At 32.8% G+C, this 17,720-nt stretch overlaps 1 protein-coding gene across 11 annotated transcripts in view; it reads left to right on the top strand.

Annotated features, from left to right (window-relative positions):
* DLG1 (discs large MAGUK scaffold protein 1) overlaps positions 1-17,720 on the top strand; it is a 241,778-nt gene that overhangs the window by 195,300 nt on the left and 28,758 nt on the right. For 6 of the 11 annotated variants that reach the window (XM_081831903.1, XM_081831904.1, XM_081831902.1 and 3 more), the window contains 4 exons: positions 2,816-2,930; positions 8,128-8,304; positions 11,075-11,144; positions 15,302-15,401. In XM_081831903.1, coding sequence (XP_081688029.1) covers positions 2,816-2,930; positions 8,128-8,304; positions 11,075-11,144; positions 15,302-15,401 — 462 coding nt within the window. Of the gene's footprint in view, positions 1-2,815; positions 2,931-8,127; positions 8,305-11,074; positions 11,145-15,301; positions 15,402-16,092; positions 16,127-17,720 lie in introns of all 11 variants that reach the window. The other 5 variants (XM_081831907.1, XM_081831910.1, XM_081831912.1 and 2 more) reach the window with 2 other exon arrangements.

Genomic DNA, 17,720 nt, shown 5'->3' on the forward strand with positions numbered 1-17,720 from the left:
CTCTCTATCTCTCTGTCAAAAATAAATAAATAAAATCTTTAAAAAAAAAAAAAAAAAGGGGGCGCCTGGGTGGCTCAGTTGGTTAAGCGACTGCCTTCGGCTCAGGTCATGATCCTGGAGTCCCTGGATCAAGTCCCGCATTGGGCTTCCTGCTTGGCAGGGAGTCTGCTTCTCCCTCTGACCCTCCCCTCTCTCATGTGCTCTCTCTCATTCTCTCTCTCTCAAATAAATAAATAAAATCTTAAAAAAAAAAAAAAAGAATGAGACATGTCTATATATGCTACCATACAGTGTCCTTACTATTACTGTTAGTAAGACTATTACTATACTTTCTGTTAAGTAAAATAAGCATGTCGGAAGAATTGTGTAGGTTACTGTTTAGAAAGGAGCAATGCGTATATATATATATATGTATAATTACATATTACATATATATTAAAATAACACAGAATAAGTATGTGTAAATATATTTACATATACATGTGTATCTGCTTCTATTATTAAAAATGGAAGAATAGGGGCGCCTGGGTGGCTCAGTCATTAAGCGTCTGCCTTCGGCTCAGGTCATGATCCCAGGGTCCTGGGATCGAGTCCCATGTCGGGCTCCCTGCTCAGCGGGAAGCCTGCTTCTCCCTCTCCCACTCCCCCTGCTTGTGTTCCTGCTCTCTCAAATAAATAAAACAAAATCTTTAAAAAAATAAATAAAATCTTAAAAAGAAATGGAAGAATAAACCTTTATTTATTTTTTTTTTTTTTTAGAAGAGGGAAGTGGAGGCGGGTGGAGGGCCAGAGGGAGAGGGAGCGAGAGAATCTTAAGCAGGCTCCACACTCAGCGTTGTGAGATCATGACCCAAGCCAAAATCAAGAGTTGGATGCCCAACCAACTGAGTCACCCAGGTGCCCCTGGAAGAAAAAAACTTTCTTTAAATGTTTATAATAAATACTAAAAAAGCCTTTCTTTAAATGTTTATAATAATCCTTTCTTAAAATATTTATATATAGTGACCAGGACAGAGTAGGGTAGGAGAGAGGGTTAGAAGTTAAACTTTATCTTTAATATCCTTGTTTTACAGATACAACCTTGGAACTATTTTACCTACCTATTAAAAACAATGAAAAATTTAAAAAGCAACCCCTAAAAATTGAAGGTGAAACTAAATAAGAACAAATGAACCTAAATGTATATCCAATTGGCAACATTAACACCTAGGGAAGAACTACTCAGAGTCACTTTAAACAGCCATTAAACTGTATATATCTCTCTCTCTCTATTAGACCATGCTCTAAGTAAGATAAAAAGAAGTAGGGAAAGTAATTAGCTGTTTTCAGTAATGATGTCATGGTCTTAGTTGTTGGTGGTGTTATTTTAAAGCTGTTGTGAATGTAATAGTGGATAAAATTTTAAGTCACCATGCAAAACTCTGTTATTCCCAGTGTCTTAAGAACTAGAATTCCTCTTATGCAAGAAAGCACATACAGATATGATTGAACAGATTAATTAAAAATCTAACGGTCTTAATTTTTAATTAGAAGAACCAGTTTAGGGGCATCTGACTGGCTCAGTCAGAGAAGCATACCACTCTTGATCCAGGGGTCGTGAGTTCAAGCCACACGTTGGGTGTAGAAATTACTTAAATAAATAAAACTTTTAAAAAAGAAGAAGAACCAGTATAAACTCAGAGTTCACTTTATATTTTTATTTATATCTCCATCCATCAGTCTGCCTGTATCTTAGCTGTGTCTACGCAAATAAGGTTTGCCGTGAGTTGTTAATTGTTGAATTGTAATGGGTACATTATATTATCTACTAACGTTTATATTTTAAATTTTCTATTATATTTTTAAAGGACAATAAGATAACATTTTATTACATATTAATATGAGAGCTTTTAAATGTCTTTGAGTTTTTTGATAAATTGTTGCTTCAGTTAATCTTAGTACCCATAAAACAAACTTCGTAACTATGGTGAAAGGAAGAATAACTCCACAGTAATCACGCTTACTCTTACTCTGTCTTCTTAAACTATACAAACTCCCAAGCAAGGGATTTGCTCTTGATATAAGACTGGTTTTATAAGAAAATCTGATGAGCTCTAACCTAATTTCTGTAAAATAATTTGTTTATTATAAATAGAGAAGAAGGTATAAAAGTGTGTAAGTGTATAATTGCAATATATTTGAAAACGTGCCTAAGGTTTTAATAGATTTGGTAGTTTTTATGATATAGTCTAAAATAGTTCATCTTCAAAATCATACCTGTTTTTATATAAAAACGTTCTTAAAATGTTTATTCAAATTGCTTTGTGTCCTATTTTGGCATTTTGAAAATTTATAAATTACAAAATGAATTGAAGTAAATTTAGTTTATTAATTTTTAAGGCATATTTTTGCTGTATTAAAGGCAGTAAACAAAGCATCTATTACAAATCATTATAGGATTGTTCTTTTTAAGTATAAAAATCAGAATAAATTATGAGTTTTAGTTTTTAAAATTTACAGTTAAATTAGATAGTAATATGAGATTGATACTGGTATTTGATGCATGACAGTTGTCTTTTAATTGATTAAATGTGATATGAACTTTAAAAAAGCATATGAGAAAGTTCTCATTCCGCCAATTCTAACTTATGGTACATTTAGAAAATTGTTAATTTTTTTTTTGAAGTTTGCATTTTGGCCAAAATCTTATATAGGTTACTCTATTAAGGTTCTAACCACATTTAATCCAAAAAAGACAGCTAACATATTTAATACTTTATTTTCAAGTAACTTATTTTAGAATCTAAAGTATAAATTTTATTTTTTTTCCCATCAGAATACAGTCGTTTTGAAGCCAAAATACATGACTTACGGGAGCAGATGATGAATAGTAGCATTAGTTCAGGATCAGGTTCTCTTCGAACTAGCCAGAAGCGATCCCTCTATGTCAGGTAAATTTTTTTACTTCTAATTATGGCAGTCCTTATTTATGCATGCAAAGTCCTTCACATTTTTTACTATGACTGAGTTAGTTTTACTATAGAAAAATACATTGCAGGGGCTCCTGCCTGGCTCAGTCGGTGGAGTATGCAACTCTTGATCTCGGGGTTGTGAGTTTGAGCCCCATATTGGGTGTAGAGATTATTTAAAAATAAAATATTATAAAAAAAGAAAGAAAACTATATTGCATACCAAGGAAACATTATTTTATGATTGATTTCCTGAGTGTGTCTTTCAAGAGTTGGAATGTTATTGTAATTGTATTAATGAAAGTTATACAACCTCTTGAATAATAATGAGTGACTATACTGTAGCTTGGTATGTCACAACACTTACTTTTACTTAATATTCTTCATAATAAAATGTTCTCTGGGTAACATTTAATTATTACAGCAATTTCCATAATAGCAAAGAGAGCATATGTAAATAATAGCTTAAAATGTGAATAGCCTCAGTAAAGGACACAGATTCAGGAAATTTCTACATGTATTTTTTGAATACTTGGGAGAAGACAAGCTTGTTATTTTTCTATAATTGATTAATGTGATAGAATAAATCTAATAGTAGTAAATAGATACCATTAGTATATAAACTGTTCTTTTTTATTTTACTGGCTAATAGGACTTAATACAGATGACATATTTGTATTCTGTATACTTTTTTTTAGCAGAGCTTTTACTCAGCGCTTTATTATACTATTATTTTATTTTAACTTTAATAGATGATTACAGGTAATCTCTACCATTCTTCATTATTTTTCAGTCCTTCTGATGCTATTGGGGAACATTTCCTAGTATATTTTATTTATTCTTCTGATGAGAGATGATATATGTTAAGTAAAATTAGCAAGTATCCCGTACATGTTTGCATATGTGTATAAAAACATTAGTACAAACAAGCATGTACTCTGTACTTGTTTACATATGATATGACTTATTCTCTCAAATAATTTTATTCTGTGATACATAATAGGAAATTTTTCTCACTTTCTTCACTTGTTCTTTTCCTACCCCTTTCGTTCCTTCTGCCCTACCAATGATCTGGGAATCCTTAGTGTATCAGATTTTTCTTTCCTTCCACTAATTCTTGCAATATTTATTAAATTTTTCTGTTCCAGAGTCCTTAAAGTATTTTATGTGATATTGATATCCACAGAAAAAGGAGTAACATTTCTGTTTATACTTTTTTCATTTTCTTGTTTTTCTAATTTTAGTATAATTAGGTGTCATCTTTAATAAGTGATCATTAAAAACTTACAAAAGCATAAAAATCAAAACATTAGGTTATATTTGTTTTAGGTACATTTAATGAATCATCTTTCCTTTTTGTTATTTTTTAAAGAAGTAAATACTTTTACAAGTTACATATTATCAAAAAACTTAATGAAAAATAACTGTCACCTCCCAACAATCCCCAATTTCATTCTCTAAAAATAATCATCTCCATTTTCTTAGCAAAGTCCCTTGCCTTTCCTTCCACATATACTGCTGTTTTCTAGTTTACCAACTTTGGACATTATGGACTTATTGTCATAATAGATAACAACTTTCTCTTTCATATCAGATCATTCTGCCTCTTCCTCTATCACTCAAATATAGTGCCATCACTTCTAATAAAATTAATAGCATTTAGAGTTATGTGACTATGTAGTTATCTGTCATTACTCACTCAAGTAGTATATTATGACCATGCTTCCTTTCTCTTGCAACCCTTCATTTTTCCTGGGCATAATAATTGTGTCATTTTTATTTGCTTAATTGTCCATGTACTTATTATTAAATATCTTTCTTTATCTTACATAACTCTAGAGTTTTTCACATGATGAAACATGTGGTTGCACATATGATCTTATCACTTCAGATTTTTTCCATCTTTTTTTTTTCTCTTTTTTGAGAGAGAGAGAGAGGAGATGCGTGTGTGAGCCAGGGCACAGAGAGAGGCAGAGGGATAGAGAGAATCTTAAGCAGGCTCTTTGCCCAGTGTGGAGCCTGACATGGGGCTTGATCTCATGACCCTGAGATCACGAGCTGAGCCGAAATTAAAAGTGGGATGCTGAACCAACTGAGCCACCGGCACCTCAATTTTTTCCATCTTTCTGCTCCAGTTGGACTAGTTGCTCTATAGACTTGCTGTATAGTTCTCACATGGGACTTGCCTTTGCCACTGCCTTTTAGCTCTCTGCTGTGTCAGAGTCTGGTTTTGAGATGGCACCTTTTCTTTCTCAACTTACTTTTATTTTACCAAAGCACATTCTTCAATAAATTCTTGAGGAAAGGGTGTGTGGGGGATACTTTTTGACTCTTAGCGTGTCTGAAAATGACTTTATTTTGCCTTCTCCTCCATTGAGAATTTGGGGTGTGGAAGAGGGTATAATATCCTATTTTATTTTCTGAGAGCCCCTTCTTATTTAATTGATCCTTGTTTTGTCATCCTCTTTTTATCTCATAGACATAATATCTTCTCATGTCTCTAATATTTTCTTCTGCTCAAATTTTCTGCTTTCTCTGTATTTCTTTTTCCTAGTTTACTTGTTTTCTTGTATTTTGTATATGAGGCGATCTTTAAATATTTAGTGATCCTTATGAATAGAGAATGAAGCTAGCAGATTTAACTAGAAAATAATTATCTTTGTTCATTGCCGTCTCCCACCCCAGGTCATTCTTTTCTTTGGGGTCATTAAATATCTCTAGAAAATAATCCTTAATCCCTTGCCTGCAGTATTAAACCCCAAGTTGCTAGAATTTCAGTTTTCAGTGTGCAGATTCCTTTTTAATCTATCTATTTTTAGGGGCACCTGGGTGGCTCAGTTATTTAAGCCTCTGCCTTTGGCTCAAGTCATGATCTCCAGGTCCTGGGATTGAGCCCCGAATCAGGCTACCTGCTCAGCAGGAAGTCTGCTTCTCTTTCTCTCTCTCCCTCTGCCCCTCCCACCATTCGTTTTCTCTCTCTCTATTTCAAATAAATAAATAAAATCTTTAAAAAAAAAAAATCTGTTTTTAGCCTCCCCACCAAGTTCCAAAGTACAGAGCTTCTCAGATTCAATTTCTTTAGAAACTAAACCTCTTGTCTTCTATGGGTTTGGGAACAAGAGAAGGAATCTGGAGGGTCTAAGTGCTATATGAAGTGTTTCTACCAGTTCTTCTGTTTTCACTGCTGTAACTTACCTCTGCCTAGCTGGATTCTGTACACTTCTACTTCCTGAGCATTTCTAGAGTCTTGTGGAGTAAATTATTTCAATATCCCTCTCTTCACACACCCCATTTAAGCTTTCTCTAATCTGCAGCAATGAATAGTTCTACCCTAAGATCCAGCAATAGCACTACTAGGTATTTACCCAAAGAATACAAAAATACTAATTCAAAGGGATACATGCCCCCCCCATGTTTATAGCAGCATTATCTACATTAGACAAATTAAGGAAACAGCCCAAGTGTCCCATCAACTGATGAATAGAAAATGAAGTTGTGTGTGTGTGTGTGTGTGTGTGTGTGTGTGTGTGTGTATAATGGGATATTACTCATCCATAAAAAACGTTTTGCTTTGACTTTTGCAACAACATGGATGGAGCTAGAGAATATTATGCTAAGTGAAATACGTAAGTCAGAGAAAGACAAATGCCATACGATTTCACTCATATATGGAATTCAAGAAATAAATGAACATGGGGGTGGGGAAGAGGGAGAAAGGCAAACCAAGAAACAGACTCTTAACTACAGAGAACAAACTGATGGTTACCAGAGGGGAGGTGGGTGGGAGGGGGTTAAATAGATGATGGGGATTAAGGAGTGTACTTGTGATGAGTATGGGTGTTGTATGGAAGTGTTGAATCACCATATTGTACACCTGAAACTAATATTACACTGTATATTAACTAACTGGAACTTAAATAAAAACTTTAAAAAAAGATAGGTTTAAAAAGTTGGTTAATACTCGGGGCACCTGGGTGGGCTCAGTTGGTTAGGCATCTGTCTTCAGCTCAGGTCATGATCCCGGAGTCCTGGGATCGAGCCCCACGTCAGACTCCCTTCTTGGTGGGGAGCCTTATTCTCCCTCTCCCTGTACTGCTCCCCCTTGCTTGTGCTCTCTCACTCTTGATCTCTCTCAAATAAATAAAAATCTTTAAAAAAAAAAAAAGTTGGTTAACACAAAAAGGACTATGATTTGTATCCTAATTTCCAGTTGCCAAATTACAACCAAAAAATGAACAGATTGTATTATAAATGTAATTGCTAGGATTCTTTCCTTAAGAGAACTACTTTGGATAAGAATTTAAATATTGTACATTAAGTAATAGAACACAATTTTTCTTTTTATCAAATTTTAAAAGATTAACATTTTGCAATTATTATATTAATACAGTATTCTTTCCAAAATATTTGGCAGCAAAGTCATCTGTACTTAGTTTTCATCATTGTTGCTGACTCTGAAAATTCTATTGGCTCTAGCTTTGTGAACAAATGGAAGGAATAATTAACTGACAAAATAATCACTCTGTTAATCCATCCTTATAGTCCACAACTAATGACTCAAATCTGTCAGGGAGTTTGTTTTACCCAGTTTGTATAGCCAAAATAAAGAGAAGAGTGCCTCTTAATATTTACTCTTTGTTTATTAATTTAGAGTAACTCTCTAGGTTTGTCTTCATTTTAGAATTCAATATGGCTTGCCATTGGATTATACTAAAAGCATTTTTAAAAATTTTTCATTCAGTATTGAGAGAAATAAGGTAGTATACCTAATTTTAAAAATTTACTGTAAGTCAATTTTGCTATTTCTTTTTTGTCTCTTTGTCTTTCTGTATATAGTGCAAATTCTTGAGCTTGGCATTACTTTGCCTACTGTGGTATGTTGTTTATTTATCTGGATTATATACACTTTCAGAATCCTATGTTAACTTAATATTGGTAATATAACAAATATGGTGGGGGGCACCTAGGTGGCTCAGTCAGTTGAGCATCCGACTTTTGGTTTCAGTTCAGGTCATGATCTCAAAGGTTGTGAGATGGAGCCCCTTGTTGGGCTTCTCACTCAGCAAGGAGTCTGCTTGAAGATTCTCACACACTCTCTATCGCTCTAAAATATAAATAAATCTTTAAAACAAACAACAAAAACACCAAATAAACATGCACTTTTTTCTTCTTAATCTAGAGCCCTTTTTGATTATGACAAGACTAAAGACAGTGGCCTTCCCAGTCAGGGATTGAACTTCAAATTTGGAGATATCCTCCATGTTATTAATGCTTCTGATGATGAATGGTGGCAAGCCAGGCAGGTTACACCAGATGGGGAGAGTGACGAAGTTGGGGTAATTCCCAGTAAACGCAGGTAAGTATAAGTCCATTACAGTCTTACCACTTGAAAGTAGGGCAACATAGACAAATAATTGTTGATTTTTTAAATTATTTTACTGAGGGTGATTTTATGCTTAGTTTTCCATATTATGTTTCACAGTCATTTAATTTTGTTCACCTTATATTATAACCAGTGACATAATTAAAGAATATGATGCCTCCAAAGAGAAATCTCTCTAAAGCTCCTACTTAGTTGCTCAGAACAAAATAAATATATTTAAATAACTTTGCTGTGTATCTATACCATTGGAGGGAAAAAGATTTAAAAGCCTCTGTGCTTTCTCCATGTAGGTGGTAATGAAACCTACTAAGTACTTTCAGGATTTTTGATTGTGTGAATTGCCTCCTTTAGACTTAAAAATTGGAAGTGTAAATAAAAAATTTTAGAAGTATCTGGTATTTACTTCACATCTCTTTTCTTGCTTAATTTAGAAGTATTGGTGCATTCACTGGTCTTTCCTCTTTGCTTTTAACCATTTATTATAGTGATGCATACTTACTATCTACTGGCAAAAGTGGTTAAGTGGAGATAGTCTTTGAACAGGATGATCCCAGCGTAAAGGACCCTCTCTAGGTCTGTGAAATACTGCTGAATGTCCCTACTTTTGTGGGAAAGCTATTAAAATGTCAGTTCATAATTCTCCCCAAATAACTTATTTGTGAGGTCCAATTCGTGCAAATCATTGCCTGAAAGTCTTTTTAAGTTTTAAGATAGCCAGCAAAAATCGTTAATGAGACATTAATGTTTATTCTAGCTGGTTAGTTCACTTCAGGTCAAGCTTATGATGTAATATTTATTTTAAGAGTCTATAATTGATAAGCATGCCAAATCATATACCTATTTATAGACCTCTACCTATATATATTTATATTACTGTTTATAGAAGTTGAAGAGTAGGAATATTAAGGTATTACCAAGATTTGTAGTTATGGCTTTGGGATTTATGACTGTTCTTGGCTAGATCCATGTATTTAACAAGATCCAACTATTTGGCTAGATCGTATATTTGGTAGCAACTCCTCTTTTAGCAATGCAGCCCTCAGCATAACTTTTTTCCTGGAATAGAATGTAGTCTACTTTAAATTCAGAAATGCTTCCTCTGTCTCTGTGCCTCATTGAGTCAGTAGAAACCTCACATCTTAAATATCAGAGTCAGAGTTCCTAAAAATTGTCTTATCCTTTGGCACCTCCTATCTTGCATAGGCTTTATGTGTGCCTGCAACAGATGAGAAATACACTGACTTTGGTGGAAAAAGATTCTTTTCATTTTGTATAAAAATTCTGTAAAGTTGGTTTTTAAAAGTACTGCAAGAGACTTAAGACCTCTCTAAATTTCCAAATTCATAAATAAAATTATAGAATATAATTTTTCTTCCATAAGCTACATATGAAACCACAGCTAATTATGCCATCTCATTCTTGAATGTATTCAAAACTTGTATTTTCTTAAATAGAACTATCTCTTTCTTAGACCTCTTTCCTTCTAATAGCACAAGGAATTGTAGTTACTATAGTTCTCAGCTCTTATTCAGGAACAGTATTTACAAATAAACACAATTTAAGTCACTCAGCTACTTAGTGAACAAGGTAACGATGAGAAAACAAAGCCATTTTGAGTTGTAAACGTTTACTCACTAAATGTTAGTTTTGCAATGCCCTCAGTAAGTGCCTAGGCAAAATTACAAATTAGTTAACATGTTGTGGACTCTCTCATCATGTCATGGATTGTTCTAGAATAGTAAAAACGAGTTTTAAGTCCATGACTGCTAAGGTTCTTCTGTACCCTCGGTAAAACTGTATCGCTAGATAATGAAGAAAATGCATTTATTCATAGACTATTTTGGTAAGTTTTTCTGCTATATACTAACATAATTGCTATGTTGAAATTAAGGATAAAAAGCATTATTAATTGACATGAAATTTTACAAAGTTCATATTGGTATTACAATCTACATGAAACATTTGTTTTGATGTAGTTTTGTTGGCTTACTTATTTTGAATAGTTAACACTTTAACATGGTTCAAAAATCAGAAGATCTAAAAGCTATACAGGCTTCCTCTTAACCTTGTACTCCTGGCACCCTTTTCATTTTTAGAGGGATAACAAGGTTACCAGGTCTTGTATATCCTTCCACAGATATTTTAAAGCTCTTTAGAACTCTTTTTGTATACTATAATTGGTTACTTCATGTATTTACACAAATCTATCACTGGAGTTAAATTCGATTTTTGTATTTCCCATTTTTTAATGAAAATTTCAGAGCTACAGAAAATTAAGTACAAGAAGAAGAATAGTACAAGGAACACCCACATATCCTTCACCTACTTTCACCAATTGTTAACATTTTGCCCTGTTGGCTTTCTCTCTCTTATGCTTGATTTTTAGCATATATATGCCCCATGCTAAGCTAATAATTGAAACAACAATAACAAAAGAAACAAAATCCAGAAAATTGCAAAACTCAGAAGTGGTTCCTCATAATAATTTCAGTATAATTATGGAATGTGAGTGCATCTATAAGTACACATGTACTGTATTTTGATACTTCACAAGTGGTTTTGTTTGGTAATGAGACCTGTATTTCATTTTCAGAAATTACAATTTTGGGATACAAACCTAGACAGTTACTGAAGGTTTTAGAATATAAAAATGCCCCATACTAGAGTATCAGTTCTGATGATTTCTAATTAGACCCTTAGATATTTTGGTATACTTTAAAAATAGCATTCTGTACTTTGACAGAGTTGAGAAGAAAGAACGAGCCCGATTAAAAACAGTGAAATTTAATTCTAAAACAAGAGGAGATAAAGGGGTGAGTATATGAAATGTCTTTTTCTAGATATTAATAGTTGAGAATAATGGGCTTTTTCATAATTCTTGCTGGAACTACACTATTAAAATTAGAAGGATTTTGCCATAAGAGTTAACTATCAACAGCTCTTGCCGTGATGCTTTGTAATAGTAGATGCTGAAGTAAGTAATTTATTAAATTAAAGCATTCATTTTATAAACCTTTCCAGATTATCAAAACTATCATTTGATATATTAACAACATACTTTGGTGAGGTTATTTTTACAAGTGAAATAAATTCAGCCTTCAGATGTCCAGTTAGAAACTTGTATGAATCATGATAGCTAATTTAATAATGCATCTTCTCAGAAAATATGCCCAGAATATTATTAACTAGGTCATAATATGAGTTTTTATTTTCCTTCTTCATGCCTAATATAATTTATTAAGAGAATCCATGCTTTAAATATTTGAATCAATATGAATTTTTATTTTGAGGGAATAAAGAAAGGGACAGTAGAGGAAGAGTTTATATAAAGACGGTCAAGAAATACTTCTAAATTCTTTCATATATAATTTTAAACATGTTTTTGTTTTCATTTTAAGTTCTGCTTGAATCTAATGGATGCCAGTAGATGAAAGAGATACTGCAGGCTTTGTCCTGTGCTATGTGTATAATTAATACAATGGGATATTGTAGTAATAGCCTGAAGAAATAAACTGAACACACATGTTGCTTTGAAATACTATTCATAGGAATGTTTTATATTTGTTTTTTTAATCTAAAGCAAAAGTTTTATACATCTTTTGATCATATTTCAAATGAATGTGGAAAGTTAACTCAGCAAATTAATTAATCCTATCATCTGTGCTTCTCTGATAGCACTAAGCACTCAAACTTAAAGGCTTAAAATATAAGATAAGCAATATCCTCGATCAAAGAAATTAAATCTAAGTAAATTGTATAATGTATTCAGTTATTTTAGAAATGATAATTTCCTTTAAAATTGCAGCTTTCAGAAAATAAAAAATTATGTAGTGTGACCTGAAGCAATATTTAAAAGAGAAATTTGGGGGAGGGAAAAAATCCCAAGTAACAGGATTTGAAATCTATACAATGCTTTTTGTGCTTGTTTTATACATGTCCTTAAAAATAACTTAGTAAAATACATAAAATACACTGTCAGTGTATTGAAAATGAGGTTGCATGTTATAACTTTTCTTTCATACTGTAAGAAGTTAACTGAATTAACGACATATTTAAATCTTAGTCTTGTTTGTTGACTGTAACCAACCTTATACACAGTCACTGTGTCCTAACACAGCACCAGAAGAATGCATGATACTGAGTGGGGTAAAAATACGCTTGCCATTGATGCAGAACTGCATTTCTTTCTGTACTACCATCTCCCATTCTGAATTCCTCTTTTCCTTTCCTTACATGGTGGTTTATGGACTTATTTCCACTGCAGACTTATAACATTTCAGTTTCTCATTAACATTTTTAACATTCATTTAGCTATTTTGACATACTGCATATAGAAATTTTATACTTTATATATATATCATGATTTTGTGATATTTTATCAGTTCTTATATTTATTACACTATCTCTCTTGCAATATAGCATTCATAACAAGTAACTAAATAGAGTATTTTGTATTGAAAATGTAGACAATCCAAAGGTAGTATATTTCTTCAGTTTTGTGTTTTCCCTACACATATTTATCTTCTTTACTTTGTGCTATTTTCACTTTTAATAAATTCTTCATCTGGAGGACATTAAATGTAATAAAATTAATTCTTTTCTTAACTAACAGGCATTTCTTTCTGTCCTATATTATGATATCTTTATGATATCTCATTTTGGCTAATTGCTAAGATATCAAAAATCAAAACATTTTAAACTTCATGTTTCTTTTGGTTGTTTGCTGTGAAACTGACTCTGGCCACTATATATGCAGTAGGAGGGATAAATACCTTTATTAAAAACATAGCAGTTTTATTATATACCAGAAAAATTATTACTAAATTCATTGATGATTTTCATGAAGAAGATTTAGTCCTTCCCTAAATTAGATTATCATAAATTTTTCTCTATTGAAACTTAAGTTTTCTTCATTTCTCTTCTCTAAAATTTGTATCCAAGCAAAGATTTTTATTTAAATAATGCTACTTGACAGTTATAAGTCCAAATTTCTTGACAGTATTTTTCTCATCAACTTAATTTTTAACTTCTGCTTAGCGTTATCAGAGCCTTCAAATTTTAGGATTGAAATCAAGACAATCTGGGCGCCTGGGTGGCTCAGTTGGTTAAGCGACTGCCTTCGGCTCAGGTCATGATCCTGGAGTCCCTGGATCGAGCCCCGCATCGGGCTCCCTGCTTGGCAGGGAGTCTGCTTCTCCCTCTGACCCTCCCCACTCTCATGTGCTCTCTCTTATTCTCTCTCTCTCAAATAAATAAATAAAATCTTTAAAAAAAAAAAATCAAGACAATCTGTTGGACAAACGAACTATGAATTTATTAATCCTGAATTATTGATATGAAAAGGTAAAAATAAAAGTTTAATCTTGTTTTTGTGTTAAGATTCCCACCAAAACAAATCCTTTCAAATAATAGAGTTTGACCAAAAATTACTTAATCTGCCTCAGCACCTTAATTGCCTGGCATCACATGCTTAAAAATACAAGCATGCCAAAACATACTTCCTGGTGTAGATATACTTCAAAATAATGATAGCATTTTATGACATTGGATTAAACTCAAGAAAAGTCAGAACAGATTTTTTATCCTTTATATTGTTCCTGCTTCAAAAAGTAATAATTCCTAGTGTCATTGGTAGGTCAGGCCATTTCCTTCAAGACATGGATGTCTGTGACAGAAATTACAAAAGAAGTTATCCCTCTTTAATAACATCACCTTTCTTTATACAGCATATTTTTAAATCTGTGAAGGCACAAATGGGACATTGAAAAAGGGAAAAAATCTGTTTCCAACATCTGTGTAGTAAGGGACATCAGATTAGCTGTGCAGCTCCTCCATAGCAGTTCTGTATAACTGTTAGAATCTTCAATGCCTTTTTGGCTTCTAGAAACACCTAACTTTTCATTCCCTATTCAAGATATGGTGCCAATGAATTAAATCTGGTTCCAGTTTATTTATACTTTTAAAAATAGATAAATATAGTAGAGCTTAAAGACAAATAAACCAGTTAGGATGGCATTCAAGTTGGCCAGGAGAGCTATTGACTCTTCTTTCTTGGTGGGATAGCATCGATAAATCTTTTGCTGGATTCTGTGTGCTTGATGGACCCCTCTTAGTTTTATTCTCATTTTCTGATTCATACTATAAGCATTTAGTTTCTTTTTTCTCTTTAAAAAAAAAAATTGATTCATTGTTTTTAAATATTCAGCACTAGCAACTTTCTCAGTTGTTTTGGTTTTCCTTTTTTTTTTTTTTTTTTAAAGATTTTTTACTTATTTAAATGTCAGAGAGCACAAGCAGGGGGAGTGGCCGGCAGAGGGACAGGGAGAAGCAGGCTCCCCCCTGAGCAGGGAGCCCGAGGTGGTACTCAATCCCAGGACCCTGGGATCATGACCTGAGCCGAAGGCAGTTGCTTAACCGACTGAGCCACCCAGGCGCCCTTGGGTTTTTTTTAATAGTGACTTTTTGTTTATTGGAGCCACAAAAGGGGGAGGGAGGGAATATGCTCAAGTCAGAGGAAAATGAAGATTATTACCTACTGCATAAAAAATACTTGAATAGCCTAGAATAACAATTTAAAATAACTTCTATAGAGCACTTCATACCTGGGAATCTTCTAGAAAAATATGGATTGATAACAGATATTAGCTGGTTTGTACTATAGTAGTAGCTAATTTGAGTTACTCTTCAAGTAGCACTTACTCCTTATTTCTAGGTATTTTTTTTTAATCAGGTAGCACTTATTCCTTATTTCTAGGTATTACTGAATTACACTAAATTTTTAAATATTTTAAGTTGAGAAATGTTAGAGGAGTTAATACAAAGTTAGAAATTCACTTTGTGATTAATAAAATTCATATACAAACTGCACACTGTGGTCACAAGAGTCAGCTTCCACAGAGCTGCTAGGCTGGGCCTTTGTACACACAGATAGTAGACATCCCTTTGTTTTGCCCCTCCTTCTCTTCTTCAGCAGTCATTCAATGACAAGCGTAAAAAGAACCTCTTTTCCCGAAAATTCCCCTTCTACAAGAACAAGGACCAGAGTGAGCAGGAAACAAGTGATGCTGACCGTAAGTATGTGGATCCAGTGGTCAACTGAAAATAAATGTAGAGGGACCTACTGCCCTGCAGTTGGTTGTTACCATGGAGACAGTTTCAAGAGCTGCAACAGGTTACCAACTGTCTTAACCAGGAGCAACTTAACAGACATAAATTAATTTGCATACCAATCTTAACTTTTTCTGGCACCTTAGGAATTCTTAATTTAAAGTTAACAGTATTTTTAAGTTATGTGTTTAAAATAGAATTATTTAATGTAAGGGTTCTTAGAAGAAACACTTAAAATGCTTTCAAAGACTATTTCAAAGGAAAATTAGATACCTGAGAAGCTACTTAATGATTTCTAGGTATAGCATTGACAATCTTGGATACAAATCTTCTGGAATCATTCCATTTTATCCTATGTCTTCAGGACATGTAGACAATCTGAATTTTACTTTTAAAATAACAGGAAATAATACCAAATTTTGCTTCTCTACCCTAAATCAGCCTCTAAGCTAGAACTTTGATTCCTTTAGTACATTACATTCAGCTGCTAGCTTATTTCAAACTTTCAGAAATCTACAAAAATTCTCTAAAATATGTACACCTGTAATGGTCTTGGAACTGTCTCTTATTGTAGCACCAATTTTATGCATTACTGACAACTATTTTCTTTGATTATCTTTTTATTGCTTGCTCTCTGGGAACTACTCTCTACAGGAGATCCCTGACGACATGGGATCAAAAGGCCTGAGTAAGTGATCAAAATACTCCCAAGTTATTTTTTAACCTCCATCTACAGACCTACCTTTTTCAGATACATTTTGAGATTCATGGTAGCGCCTTTCTGGCATGAGGAGGTATATGATTTAGATTGCTTTTAGACTTTTCATATTAATAATGTGCTTGGGATTTTTATTTCTATAATACATACCTTTTGTTTTTCTAATGCTCCATTTTTCACATGTCATTTGAAAAACTGCTCATAATTACGTTTTCCTTTTTGTAGTTTTTATGGCAATTACTTTTGCTAGGGATTTTTTTAAGCTTTTTAAAATAGTACTACCTGCCTACATTATTAGAATGTAGAAAATAATCTTGCAGTTTTATGTCCACCGGGTTTTTTGTTAAAGCAAGTTAAAATCACTTTGATTCTGTGTTAGAAAAGCATTGCTATAATGTGAAACTAAAATATAATGAATCTTAAGTTAATAGAAAAGAATTGTGGACCTCAAATTCAAGTAGCAGTTGATGTAGGGGGATGGAAATTATAGATCTCTTTTTCAAGGAGGTTGTAAATTATTTAAAGAATTACAAGAAATATTTTCCTTTGTTTTTCCTTTAACCAAGATGTCAGTGGTTTTGGGTTTGTCTTGTTCTTTTTTAATTTTCTAACTAGTACTTAATCTTCATATGAAACTTGGTACAGTCTGGTATATAGGAGTCATTCAGTAAATGTTAGAGTGAATGGATGAAACAAGTCATTTTTTAGCAAACAAAATTTTAAATTTAGGTGTTCTCAAATTGATTATATATGAAAGTTTACCGAATATTACTAGTTTATTTTAGGTGACAGCAACTCATAGAAGTAATCTCTTAGGCAAAAGTTTTTTCCTGGATAGTTCTTTCTATTTGGATTATTAAGCATATTGAAAACTTACTTTTTGTAATTTATTGGTCATTAAGGATATAACCCAATATCGGGGCACTTGGGTGATTCAATCGATTAAGCATCCAACTCTTGATCTCAGCTTGGATCTTGATCTCAGGGTCATAAGTTCAGGCCCCACATTGGGCTCCATGTCCAGCATGTTAAAGAAAAAAAAAAAATATATATATATATATATATGTACATATAAAACCAATATCTTTTAACTTTCTAAGATCTACTTTAATAAACATATTTCATAGAAGGTTTTTTCCTTGATTTATGCTAACTTTATACTGGAATTTTAATCTAAAGTATAGGTACTTTTATTTCAACCTTAACGATTAAAGGTTTGTATTAGATTGGAGGCAGTGTGCTTTATATGTAATTATTTCTATATAGACACACTTGGTTATTTTTGCCTGTGCCTTTTTACGATTCAGCAAGAGCCACAAATTTACTATTACTGGTGGTACCCTTTTTTAATCTTTTACCTTTGGGGAAAATAATCAGTGAAAATCTTTAAAACTGGAAAATATTTCCATAGATTCTTAATGCTATAGAATTTATTTTGAGAATGATGTGTTTCAGAGGTGGTATGATTCAGCATTAAAAAAAACTCACAGATTTTTATTATCTGCTAAATCATTATAGAGACCTGTGGAAAACTCATTGGAAAGAAACTAAATGGACAGTTTGT

The sequence above is a fragment of the Leptonychotes weddellii genome, chromosome 1 (genome assembly GCF_054177405.1).
Source record: "Leptonychotes weddellii isolate Sample4059 chromosome 1, ASM5417740v2, whole genome shotgun sequence".
Taxonomy (NCBI): domain Eukaryota; kingdom Metazoa; phylum Chordata; class Mammalia; order Carnivora; family Phocidae; genus Leptonychotes; species Leptonychotes weddellii.